The sequence below is a fragment of the Pezoporus flaviventris genome, unplaced genomic scaffold, assembly GCF_033815535.1.
Source record: "Pezoporus flaviventris isolate CSIRO_AGI_PZ_B2104156 unplaced genomic scaffold, CSIRO_AGI_Pfla_v1 ptg000036l, whole genome shotgun sequence".
In the NCBI taxonomy this organism is placed as follows: domain Eukaryota; kingdom Metazoa; phylum Chordata; class Aves; order Psittaciformes; family Psittacidae; genus Pezoporus; species Pezoporus flaviventris.
In genome coordinates, this window is record NW_026892584.1 from 8,815,612 (window position 1) to 8,829,052 (window position 13,441).

Here is a 13,441-nt window from a genome sequence, read left to right on the forward strand (position 1 = left end):
AGAGATGCTATATACCAGTATCTTCTGCAGATTTTAGCTCACTTTGCTAGTATACGTCATACCTGTTACTTTTGAGGTCTGCAACCTCATTTGTGCTGATATAACAAAGTAATGGAATAAAAGTATATCTCAGATGAGCATTACAGGTAGAATGAAGAAGTGCTGCAGGTGACTTACCCCACCCATGTTCCAAGCTTTTGCTAGAGTTGTCTGTGCTTCTGCCAGCCTGCTGTCAATTAATATCTTGCCATTTACAGCTAGTATTTCATCCCCTTTCACTATGCCTCCTGGAGAAAAGGCCAAAATGGTATACATACATGTGAGCAAACAGCTGAGAGTCTTCACTGTCCCAGATTTATGCAATGCTGCGTATAATGAAAAGTGTCTTCACTAGATGTGGAGGCTTACACTAACAATTGACATAAACAAGAAAGTTTTCTATAGGCAAAAGCAAAAGGAATTTTTAGGCACGGAAAAGCCACACTAATCTCTTACTGATCATGACTAGCAAGAAACTAGCTGAATAAGATTTTTCCATAGTAGTAGTTTAGTAATAGTTTGCCTGTCTGGGTAATCCTTCTATACAGCTTACAAACTGAGGTTGATTGTAGGTTGTTACTATGAAAACAGCAGCATTACTTGAAAGTTCTGAAGGTGTAAGTGGCCTTTGTCAAGGTTTTGCAGGGCTCTTTTTCCTTTGCAGAAGCATGTGTAACATTCAGTCCTTAGAACTGATTTTGACTTGCTAATCTGTAATGAAACACAATCAGCTAGCTGGGACTGGATTTCAAGAGTAAAATACAGATGGTAACAGGACAGCCTTAGCTGTAAAAGGCCTTCACAACAGCGAAGAGCCAATGGGAAACATAGTACTTGAGAGATCAAGTGGCTGAGAAGTTTACAGAGCAAGGGTGACATGAACTTAGGTGCAAGTTGGGACAAGATCAGCAAAGACCAAAGACAACGTAAGGAGACACCCCATCTGTCTACCTAGCCATCACTAGACTTCTCCAGGAAAACATGAGAGATACTGGCCATGAGCAGCAAAGCCTGGATGTGTTGGTTCTTGTGCCTTCCAGAGAGCTAAGCTGTTTGCCGTAAGGCTCTGGCCTTTAGTGAAATTCTGGGAGTAAAGCCAGGTGTTTTACAAAACAGATGACTACTGAAAGTAGCATTAAGAACAAAACTAAGCAGTGTAGTATAGCCATGATCAGGTAATTGCTTTGTGCATGACAGTACTACAAATATTCTTTGGAAATTGTGAAATAATGACGACCATGTTCTGCTCTCCTTAATTAACACCAGGTGTACATCAGGTGGTTTTTTGTTCTTTTTTCTTTTAAATATATCAGACTGGAAAAACGAGAGCCCTTATTAAGAGAACAGCTCTACATTTTCAGGCCACACCAATGAAAATTCTGCAATGATAAAAGTACAGCAGTAATGACCATTTCTTCTTAAGCACTACTTATAAATTTTACATAATTATTAACTTATGCACCACCCTTGAAACCATGAGCCACTCTTGGAGCTGCCCTTAGAGCCAAGGCAGAACTTGGACAGCCTTGGACAATCTAAATGTGCCTCTCAGTACTAGGCATAGCTATGAAGGTCAGCCAACAAGTCTCAGTCAGCATAAGGAGCCACTTTGCAGAATCATTCATATTCCCCATTGTTACTCACCATGTTTGTCTGCAGCGCCACCCTCATAGATAGCAGACACAACTATCTTTCCAACTGGGGAATCGATGCCTCCTTCAACTGCAAGGTCTAATGATCCTTCCTAATAAAAAGGGAGTTTTAGTTCAGAAAAAGGCTGTTAATTTTTGTCATCAACAGGAACTTAATCTTTCCTTCTTCTCAGTAAATCGTACTGTACATGAAATGTTTACATGAACCCCTTAAAAACCAATCAAATAATATAATATTTACCTTTTTAATTCGTAATAGCCGTACATCTTTTCCCATAACCTGCTCTGGGGTAAACTATGAAAAGATATATTGATTAGCCATTTCAACTTTGGAAACACAAAACAGGCTAATAAATGTAGTTTATGGGAGAATGTTAGCAGAAGATCAAAACACCAGACCATCTTCTCCAGTAAGATAGCTCCTTTTCAACATGACCAGAAAAGACGAATGCACAAGCCTTGGCAAACCAAGGGCAAACCCCTCCCAACCCTCAAAATCAAGGATGTGTTTTCTCCAGTGCATTTCATATTAAACAGCAAGACATAGTTGATTTCTTTCCTTACCATTGAATATGGATCAAAATCTTCCAAATATTTCTGGAAGCCCTGAGAATAAAACAATACTTAACTGTAAAAACCATCAGGCTCATCACATCCTTAACACACAAACTCCATTTTATTCGTTAGTCAGAGAACATACAGCTATGAAAGATGAAAGTAAATGGAGAAAAGCATAGAAAGGCAGGAAATAATCCATCCTGACAGTCAGAATATATTTCAAAACCTTATGACAGATCAGCAGTTTGAGCTGGTCATACTATGGAGCAATTTTGAGGTGTAGTTTACTACTCTGTTAGCTCCACAGTTCCTTTCTACAACTGACAGAAGTAAATCTTGAAAGCACCATGGACAGGTATGTTCTACCACACTCTGAACAACATTTCTTGGGACTGTCACCATCTTGGGTACTACAACACAAGTGGAAGTGACAGCCTCCAATTCACCTGTCAGCAACACTACTTCACACCATCTGGGTTGCAAGATCGTCTTCCAACCCCCTTCTTCCCTCCTCCCCATAGAATTTCAGGGATTTCACTTCATACCACAAGCAAATGCAGGACAAGAAGTAATTTTTTCCTATGGTCTTTTCACATGGAGGACTTAAAAAGTTTTGGCAGGGAGCTTCTGAAATTGGGAAGATAATATTGCAGTTAGGTAGAGCAAGATTTAAGCTTTGAGAGGACCCACACTTTCTTAAACTTTCAAAACCTAATGCATTAGCCCTGTAAGACCAACACTGCACAGAAAAAGTGTGTTACCTTTTCTGCAAAGGTGAGAATTTCTGAGTCAGTAATCAGGACTCAATGGTGTTTGAGTGGTCATTTCTTGAGGAGGATTAGTAGTTACCAGATGAGATTGTATGGGTGATGCTGTAGATGTATAAGAACTCTGCACTAAGGACTTCAGGACTTAACAGAAATCTTTACTCAGGCACCTAAATGCTCCATCAGTCTTGTGGCTTCAAGCTGCAATAACCTGGGGACATGGGAACAATGCAGAACCACACAACCATTTGCTCAGAGAGCAGGCAAGCCAATATCTGACGCAGACCAGCAGTTCAGTCCGTGCTCAAGCTTGATATATTCACTATTGCCCTCTTTTCTACTGGACCCATCTGACAATAAAGTCTGTTCTACTCTCAGATTCAGCTAAGCCTTTTTCCTGTTGCGAATCAAATGCACAGCTTAAGGTTTCTCTGGTATCTTTAAGGGCTGGCTGTTAAATGACGAAGTTTCAGCAGAAAACACTAATGCCTCCTCCTATTATCATCTTTATCATATCTCTCAGTTGCCATTTTGACATGACTGGGAATGATCCTCTGGGATGAGATCTCATCCTTACTGCCACTGCCTCTGACAAAGTCAGGGAGCACTGCTACACAGATCTGCATTAGCAGAGCCTCAAATAATACAACAGTGCTGTCCATTTGTCTAACCACACTTACACAGACCATGCAACAGTGGTGCTGATAGCTCTTGTGTGGACTGGCAGTCATTACACACAGGCATACCAAATAGTTCAGAATGAACCCTGGCTTTGCCTCTCTCTTCACCTTTTCCCTGAGATCAGAAGACCAACTTAAGCAGCTCATGTCCTTGTTCTGTGTTTTCTTCTGAGACAGAAGAAACATTTGCAAGGGCTGAACCATGACTTTGTCTCCCCAGGCTTCAGAAAGCTGTATCTTCAGGGCACAACCGCAGAACTCCTACTTATCGCCGTAAGTGGGTTTGTACTGCTTTTTTTTTTTTTTTTTTGGAGGGGGGAGGGAGGAAGGCATGCATTTTGTTTTTTTTAAAATTTTGTTGTTGTTTTTTTTTTTTTGGGGGGTACGGAAATATGTATTAAAAGCATATTTTGGGAATAGGAACATGAGAGACTTTATTTATCATTTAAATTACAGGTTGTGTTACATTTCTTAATGCTAACTTTGAGAAACTAAATAAATGGGAATCTGATCACAAACTTCAAGGGTAGAATTTCATCCTGGGGGAAAACCACAGTAATATATTCATTTGCAAGGTGTATTAATAGTTAAAATAAAACCATACAAGAAGCATTTTACAATGATAGCTACCTAAACAAACCTATCAGTTTGAATAGCTGAATTTGTATTAACTTTTGGAATCATGGCTGAAGTAGATGTCTATGGTCTTGGACCAAGCAACTTAAGAGGAAAGAACTCTTGGCCAAGTCACTAATTCATTATGTAATCTAAAAGAAGTCAGTGAACTCTTTGTCCCAGGTCGCTCTCATGAAAAACAGATGTTGACCTTGAAGAAAGTTTTCCTGGGAAAGTAATTTTTAAACAGGACAGAAAAAAAAAACCAAAACAGAACAAAAGAAAGAACCAACTAAACCCCACAACAAAAAACCTGCAAGCAAAGAAGTGATATGATCTGCATCCAATAATGTACAAATACAACTAAGACACTATGAAAACATCCACTGAACTGTAGAATCTCTTCTCAGAAATGGGCATCACAAATTCTGAGAGCATTGTGCACAATCCATATCCAAGCAGGGACTAATGAACAAAGCAAAACTGAGCGGAAACCAGTGCTAAGCCTATCCTCCCACTAGTCGGGACATCCAGGCAAAAGAGTTCAAGACCATCTGAGTTCTTTCTTGACTTACAGCAACATTCCTAAGACCAAACATAAGCAGAATCTGCAACATTAAAACATTTGATTGCACCAAAACAACTACCTGTCTGGACTGGTGCCCCCAGGCACCAGTCAATGATATTACTCACTGAAATTTCTAGCATCAATAGCAATTGAGACCTGACTGAAATCAACAGAGAAGAACTGAGAAAGAAACCCATGACCAGACATAAAATTTTCCAAAACCACATTTGCTGAGAACACAACTGGCATAATATACAGAACATGCTAACATTCAGTAACAACTAAACAATCTCAAAGTTTGACTTCCCAGTCAATTCAAGTTTTTCCTTCTAGATCTAAATTGAAACTGTTCAAAAGAAAGAAAAAATACATTATTAACCTTAATGCTTTGCTACTCATAAGCTCATACTCTGAGCTCACAACTTTGTGCCAACATATTCATATAACATGGCAATGCATCTAACTTAGCTTGCACTTATAAAGGTGTTTTGAACAGAAACCGTCATATTTAAAAGCAAAAGAGAAATTAAGCACAAAGTTCACTTCATCAAGGGACCAGTTACTGAACCACTAGTAAAAATGAGGAAGAGATGAAAACTTCATCCCTGCGACAGAGGAAAGCAATAAATGCAGTAACACAGCAGAAAAATTCTACATAGTACAAAAAGGCTATATAAGTGCTTTCCACCACCAATTCCTCTGTTGTCCTATTAGTAACTATGTTAATAGCTCTATTTGTTAAACTAAGAAATTTTTTTATCACTGAAAGCATTGCAGCGGGAGACTAAAAGAAACAAGGAAACCTTAGGAATATAAAAAAATATTTTGCCATTCTCAGACCTGTTATCACTGTTCAACTGTCTTGAAGATTGCACTGTGTACAGGTGGTTCAACCTGAAGGATTTACTATCCTTTCATTCTTCATCTGCCTAGACTAGCAGGAACCACAGGCCCGCACAAAGTTTACAAAGACTATGAGTTTTCATGCATTAGGGCTGCATTGCATCCTCTGTTTTAGAAACTAAGCAACAGAATTAGAAAGGAAAGGTTTAAATCTATGATCAGTCAAAACAAGAAGTACCACACAAAACATGGAAAATATTATTTTACTTGTTTTTTGTTAGATCTAAATGATGAATTGTAAACCACCATCCTTTTAAACATCTCTTGTGGCTGCAAAATAAAGAAAATCGCCAAACCAGACATTAACTTTTGTTGTAAATAAGTAACACACCTGCTCACAAATAATTTCACTACTTCTTCCCCACCCCCCTCCCCCCCTTTCTATACCACACAATTTCTTAAAAATATATTCCATGATTCATTTTATCCATAATTTCTATGGAACAGTACTGGGGTCTCTTTCCCCTGATTTGTGAACAAAATATTTAGGAAAAAAGCCAAAAAAAAGAAAACCCAGCCAACAAACATGGTCAAAATGCTAAACAAGTAATTTCCAAAATATTGCAAAGTCATGATAAATATACATGTAAGATCTGCTCTCCTACCACGGATTTCCTTTACTGAAAGCTGAATTTCATGACTAAGTTCCTCATACAGTCGATAAGCTGAAAGTAAAGATAAGTGTATTTGGGCTCATCCTGAAAGCACTAATTATCTAAACACCAATAACTAGTACAGGTTCATTCTAGTTAAAGAAAGATTCCTCCTGAATTTAATTGACTTATTTCTCAGTGGTCTTGCTTCAATTTGGGTATCTACATGTAATTTCACAATATTGATTGATAACTGCTGGATTTTAATTGCCTTGGGCTTCAAAGATTTGAATCCCATATTGATTCTGCTTTTCTTTCACTTCCAGTACATTAACAAAATGGTACACTCTAGTTTGGAATTACATCACTAAATTATAGAACCTCTCACTACATTACAAAAAATTTCAAAAATAAAATGGGAAAAGAAAAAAAAATTAACCCCAAAACAAAACACTCCTCCCACCTCTCCAGCCTCCGCTTAAAACCCTGCATCAAATTCGGCAATATATTTGAGACTTTTAAAACAGGAACAAATTTCTACTGACTGACCCATGGTGTTTACAGTTCCAAACTGAATTTGCTTTAAACCAAATGACTACATATCAGTTTCACTACTGATTCTGTCAGTGTCCTATAGTTATACCATTACTTGAAAAAACATATCTACTGCTGAGTTAAGAAAAGATTTGTGGTCTCTGTTTAATTAATACAGAGACTGAGTTTTTGTCTTCAAGAGGGCCAGTATGGCAAGATTTTTCACAAAAGTCTTCAGCCCCTCTCTAGCCACTGAGAGAAAAAAAACAATCATTTCCTTTTCAACACAGATGTTTTTTGTATAGCTATGGCAAATAACTGAAACAGTTATCGCACATCTTCCCATTTGCTTGATTTGAATCAAGCTTCAAATTTTGCAAATTAGAGGAAAGCTTAAATACTTATTCTTCCTTTTAGAAATGCTGCATCCAACCACAAAAATATGAAGAAGAAAAAAATCTTTAGTGAAGCAAGTGCATCAAAGCTTTCTAACACAACAGGATGTTAGTGATAGTTGGGAGAGCAGAGACTAATGTTCATGTTGGTTTTGCTTCTCCTAAAATCCCACCACTAAATCATAATAATCTTCTCCTGTTCTCCGAGTCAAAATTTAATTGACTTCGCCATAAGTATATTCCAATTCACTCTAGTAGAGCAGAGACAAACATTTCATGCTGACTTTGACCCAGAGCAGCTCTCAGCATTCAAGGCCACATTTGAGAGTTATTTTCCCTATGTCTAAGTGAAAAATTCTATTTGCATGAAATGTTAAAAGACTTGGAAATTCTGACCTGAATAAAATTAATGTTAATACTTCAGTCACAACAGAGGCTTCTGTTATCTGGCCCAACTACCTACCTTCCAGATAACAGGAATGGTTTACCTATTCTTGCATGTTTATTCTATCCTTATGTTAATGCTTTTCACCTTTACTAGTGAATTGTTCAAATATAAGCTCTCTTGATTAGCTGTTTGGTCCAAGTAAATCCATCAAGATGAGTTTCTAGAGTTTGGTACTCAGGACAGCTAAATTCAGATAAAAAACAAGGTAGAAGGAATTACATGCATTACTAAGATATAAAGACTGGAGTTCCATCAGGTTTGTGAAATCTAGCAAGAAGAAAAATAGGGTTTATACTTTGCCTTTTGTGACACTTCTATTTGGCAAGAGAAGCTGAATCGGTCTTTAACAAGGACCGACTTAAATAAGCACACCCCTCCTACACCCCCACCCCATCCCCAGACAAACAAAAACCGTTCCTTTGACATGAAATAAAGTTATAATTCTTACACATTTCTGGAAACAGGCAGGTACCTCCTTGTCTATTTTGTCATACCCTGGTCTTTTGATTTTTTAACTAAAAGACATAGCCTCCCTCTTTACTTTGATGTCCATGCAAGTCTTACTCCATATACTACTGTGACTTTATTGCAGTAAGGATGAACACATTTTACTGCATTAAGCCATAAATGGAAGTAAGACGTAACAGGTCTACAGAACCAATTTATAGACTGATGCTTCTCTCAATCAGAATGTTGCTTCCACTGAAATTGTGATCTTCCAACTAATATAAGGCAGTTTGGGAATGAAGATGATTGATATCTGATGCATTTTTGCAGACTTGTGATATGGAAAATGTGCATGCCTGCATAAAAATTTCCCTATGGAGGTGGATCTTACTGTAAATTTCTCAAACTCATAGGAAACATTAACAAAAAACCCAACCCAATATTTTCAGTCAGTACCAAGACTGTCCTCTGATCGCACATCAGGGTATTATCAATTCTTCAGACTAATTTGTATTTGTACACCAGGCATTTATTTTCAAGAGCTAGATTATATTATACTCTCTTCATTTCACCCCTAAGCAATTTCATATTGCTTAAAGATGCTGAATTATTGAACACAATCAAACTGAAAACTGCAACGCGCATAACTGAGGGAAGTATCTACACTGGGGGGATTTGAATGTATTTTTAGCTTGTGTACCTGTCTCCTCTTGAGCAACTTGTAAAAACTCATTTATGATTTCAATCCATTTATAATACAGAAGTGTCAAGATTACTATGACCGTGGGAAAAATGGTTACTAAATATCACTGAAATTTGTTCAAACTGCAACTGGGAAAATAAAACAGTATGAGTATCATAATTATTAAAGCAGAAAATGATTAAAAAAAAATTATCACATTAATAAAAGTCAGCAAAGAATATTGTGCACAACACTTATTGTAAGATATAGCATAGGCTCTTAATTAAAGGAAATGCAAATGTGACATTTTTTCCATCCCTTAGTTCTAATATTAAAATACATTGCCTTGCTCTTATAAACACGTCTGCACACATGCATATAACAGGTACACAACTCTACTTCTAACAGCGTAAGTCATGATGTCCCTCAAGAATAAATATTACTAATTGATTTACCAGCTATTTTAGATGAATTTTCAGGGCTCTCACGTGGGAGTTATCACCTGTCAAAACAGTATTTCTCCCTTTCCCTTCACCTTGTTTTCTCCAGTAAGCCTTGGCTCACCTTCCTTCATATACCACAATTCCCAAAGATGCTACATGGTTTGTCCTAAAATATTTAGCCTAACATTTTTTTCTTCATTTACATTTGAAACAGAATGGAAAAGAAATAAGAAAATGAATCTGTACTGGGTCAACGTTGCAGTAACCCACACATTGGAGTCTAAGATATAACAACACATTATTTTTTATCTCTGGAAATGAAATTATGAGGTATGTATCTATATTTCAATTATGTTCATGAATATTTACAAAGCAAAACCAAAGTATAATTCTTACTAGTTAATTTCAGGCAAACGAATTCAGAATTTTTGAGAATAAAAACCAGCATATGAATAAATGGGAAATAAGATCTCCAGAGTCTAAGGCTCTACACTGCTGTGGAATTATGCACCCCAGTATAAAAATTGTCACTAAAGGTGACTTTTGGATCATGGGGGGGGGGGGGAGGGGAGAGGAAAAAATATTCTTTTATACTTACCATTAATGATCACTTGAAAAATCTACATGAAATTTAGTTAGCAGAAAACAAGACAAGCACTGATTCTTTGAGAACAATTAAAAAACAAATCCCATAGTACTACAGTGCTCAAAAAACCACCCCAAAACCAAACTACCCCAAAAAACCAAACACATTAAAAGGCTTACCAGGGCCTCTGTTTTGATTGTTGGCCTGACCATAAAGTTTGGGTCAGGGTGCAGCATAACTGGTTTAGAGACTATAGGTACCCCTGGATGTCGTTGGGTAGGTGGACTTGGAGCAAGTTTCTATGGGGTTAATTTAAGAAAATTAAAATTCACAATGTAACTTATGCAAATCTGTTACTTCACCAAGATGCCTCAAATCAAATAGCTTATGGTAATGGATCTAATGACATAAATACAAAAAAAATAAAAGACTTACAGAATTAGTTAAACTAAGACTTATAAAGTCAACAAACTAAACCATAATTTCTCTTGCTTCCCCCTCATCTCTGACTTAAGCACAATCATGGAAAAATGTCATCCTTGCTTTTGGCATTTATTCCATAAAGGCAATGAATTGAATAAGAAATGTCAAGGGAAAAAAAAAACAAACAAAACTGAATTTGAGTTTAAGGACAGAGTGAACCTGAAATAAGATTTTAACTAATCTATGGCTAAACAAATCTAAGATGAAATTCACCAGGACTGCAGCAGTCTTTCCATAAATCATTTCAAGCTAACTTATCTTAAGAGCAAGGGTTAGTTACGCTAACTACCTAGCCTTGACTCCATGAAGTACAGATATCCAGAGGCATCTGATACCTCTTCAGGCAGCACGTACTAACCCAACTGTACATTTATTACTCAGTCAAAACTCCCACTGACGTCAAGCACAGTTTTATTCAGGAGTTCAAAACTCAGCCCTGTGGGTTTAGTTTCTGACTTAACCCCAGCAACTCTCAGCACACTTTTGTTAATGTTTCTCATAGGAAAGGTATTCCAGATATCATTAATGTAGTACAAGCTGCATCCTCCAAAATTTAAATTGCTTCCAGCAAATTTGCTAAGCAACTTTTTTTGCTTTTTTCAAAATAATATATATATATAAAAAAATAAATTTGTAACCAGATCTTTCAAAGTCCCTGTGGCTATCCCCTAATTAACACTGCTCCACACTGCAAAATACATCATATCATTAAGCTTTCTGATCTTAGAAGAATCAGCAGGTTCACAGATATCAACTTGTTAAAGTTGCACTGGAACTGGACAACTGCTCCTGGAGTTGCACAATTTAGAGACAAACCTCTCTAGAGCTGCTTGGAATGGAAAAACCTGGTATTTGGTCATTCTGAATCAAAAGGAATGGAAAGAGTTATCAAACTAATGTTGGTTCTTCTGGGAAGAAAGCTTTCTTTTCAGCATCCATTATGTTTAAAATACAGTTTGGTCCTATCTCCTTTTGTCTGCCTTGACAGGACAAAGTATATCCTCCATGACACACAGACAACCAGAACACACAAACACAGACCATGTATAGCTGAAGTGTTGAAATATGAAGTCCTCAGACCATTAGGAGTCACTTCCACTACTTGGTATTAGATATCTTGTAACACAGCAATGGATCCAAGCATGTGAATGCAAGTGTTGAATTTCAAGTAAATTAGCCATGCAGAGTCAAACCCTTGTCATTTACTTGACATTAGCATTGCATAAAACTGCAGTATTTATTAACAGTATATGACATACCAGTGGATTGCTTGACACAGAAGACACTTTGCCAACGTGGGAGGTGTTTCTTACAACCTAAACAGTAATAGACTTAGTACTGGGTTCATATAAAGTATATGACTAATAACAGTTTTGAGAAACAGATCAATTTATACCAGATATTTTAATAGCTACTTGTCAAGAATTGACAGCATTTTATTCATTTTTTTTTCAAGTATTTGTTTGAGCCGAATTTGAAATTAGATGATCTGGGGCAAAAAAAACTGACTTAGCAACACAGAGATTTAATAGTTTGAGTAATATTTGAAAAGTAAATTTATGGGACAACACCAGTTGTCTTATTTTCAGCTTTGGCAGGCTTAAGCACACGATCTTTAATTGTTGGAAGTAAAATAAACACATTGCTTATCTGTCATGTTAAAATGGACTCTTTAAAAAGCAGAAAGGATAAATTGTCCAGCTTCTGATTTTTCTTCTGTTTCTGAAACCACACCAAGAATACTAAGTTATCTACTTATAAATAAAGCAGCTTTGGTTCAGTTTTAATACTTTACTAAGAGCTTAGTTCTTCCTTCATATAACCTAATCATATTCAATGAAATCTGACTTATTTCTGAAAGCTTGATAATTTTTTTCTTGTTACCTGATGTATTTCCCTTTAATTATTAACCTCTTTTCTCTACCATAACTAGCAGTGAAAAACTGTCAGGAACATATACTGGAATAAATAGGTTTGGGATCACATCAGTATGGCAGTTCCTATATTACTTCTGAGTATTTTTTTATCATAGAATCATAGAATAGTTAGGGTTGGAAAGGACCTTAAGATCACTAGTTCCAACCCCCCTACCATGGGCAGGGACACCTCACGCTAAACCGTATCAGCATTAGGAGAATGTATTTCTTCTCTGAACAGTAATATTTTGTACACTTGTGTCATTTCACATCATTTTTATTTCACAAAGAATTTGGGAAACCTGTTATCCATTAGTATATATGATATCTCTATTTCAGTGGATCTAGCATATTCTTGGCACTTCAAACATATAAACCACATAGACCAAGCTCTATCACAGATCAACTTTAGTTTATAAGAAGAGATTCACAGTTAACATTAGGGCTATTATTCACATAGAAATAATCTGCCAGTTTCCCTTGAGAACTGATTAGTTTGCATATGCTTCTCTACCTCAACCAAAATCATGCAAATGCAAAGCTAAGTATTTCCAAGTAAACATGCAAAAAAACCCACCAAAAACTACAGTGCTTAGCAAAGGGAATTATGATAAAACAGCTGCCATTTCCCCGCTACAGTGGTCTGGCACAAGATTTCTTATTGTTGATCCCCCTTTTGGGCTAAGATTGTAATAAAGAGAAAGTCGCCATGTTTTCTCAAAGAAATCCCTAAATCCTGTGTGTACAAAAAAAGTCAAACCTGATTACCAGCTCTTGCTCATTTAAAAATATTTTACAGATAATGTATACAGTGTTGATGTTTAAAATCAGAAGCTCAAACTTTTAAAACTCATTTTCTTCTCATGTTACAAAGCAATGCGATCACATTTTTAAAATGCTTCCACCAGTCATTTTCACTACAGAGGCATTTTTCTCATGAGTTAAATCTTGCAATTTTGGGTTTTGGTCTGACAATGTTTTTTTCTTTTAATATATATAACATTTAAGTCCAAATTGTCTTTTTAACTGATATGTTCTGGTCAAGACCAGAACCTGCATGCGCAAGGGGTAAAACACACATAGGGAGGAGAGCAAAACCCTTTAACTTAAAATTTGTAAAAACTTAAAACTA

At 36.6% G+C, this 13,441-nt stretch overlaps 1 protein-coding gene across 3 annotated transcripts in view; it reads right to left on the reverse strand.

Annotated features, from left to right (window-relative positions):
• The window catches only part of USH1C (USH1 protein network component harmonin), a 48,163-nt gene that overhangs the window by 2,972 nt on the left and 31,750 nt on the right, over positions 1–13,441 (reverse strand). For 2 of the 3 annotated variants that reach the window (XM_061463000.1, XM_061462999.1), the window contains exons 16-19: positions 2,256–2,297; positions 1,933–1,986; positions 1,684–1,783; positions 178–287 (exon numbers count right to left, since the gene is read on the reverse strand). In XM_061463000.1, coding sequence (XP_061318984.1) covers positions 178–287; positions 1,684–1,783; positions 1,933–1,986; positions 2,256–2,297 — 306 coding nt within the window. Of the gene's footprint in view, positions 1–177; positions 288–1,683; positions 1,784–1,932; positions 1,987–2,255; positions 2,298–10,089; positions 10,210–11,652; positions 11,710–13,441 lie in introns of all 3 variants that reach the window. The other variant, XM_061463001.1, reaches the window with a different exon arrangement.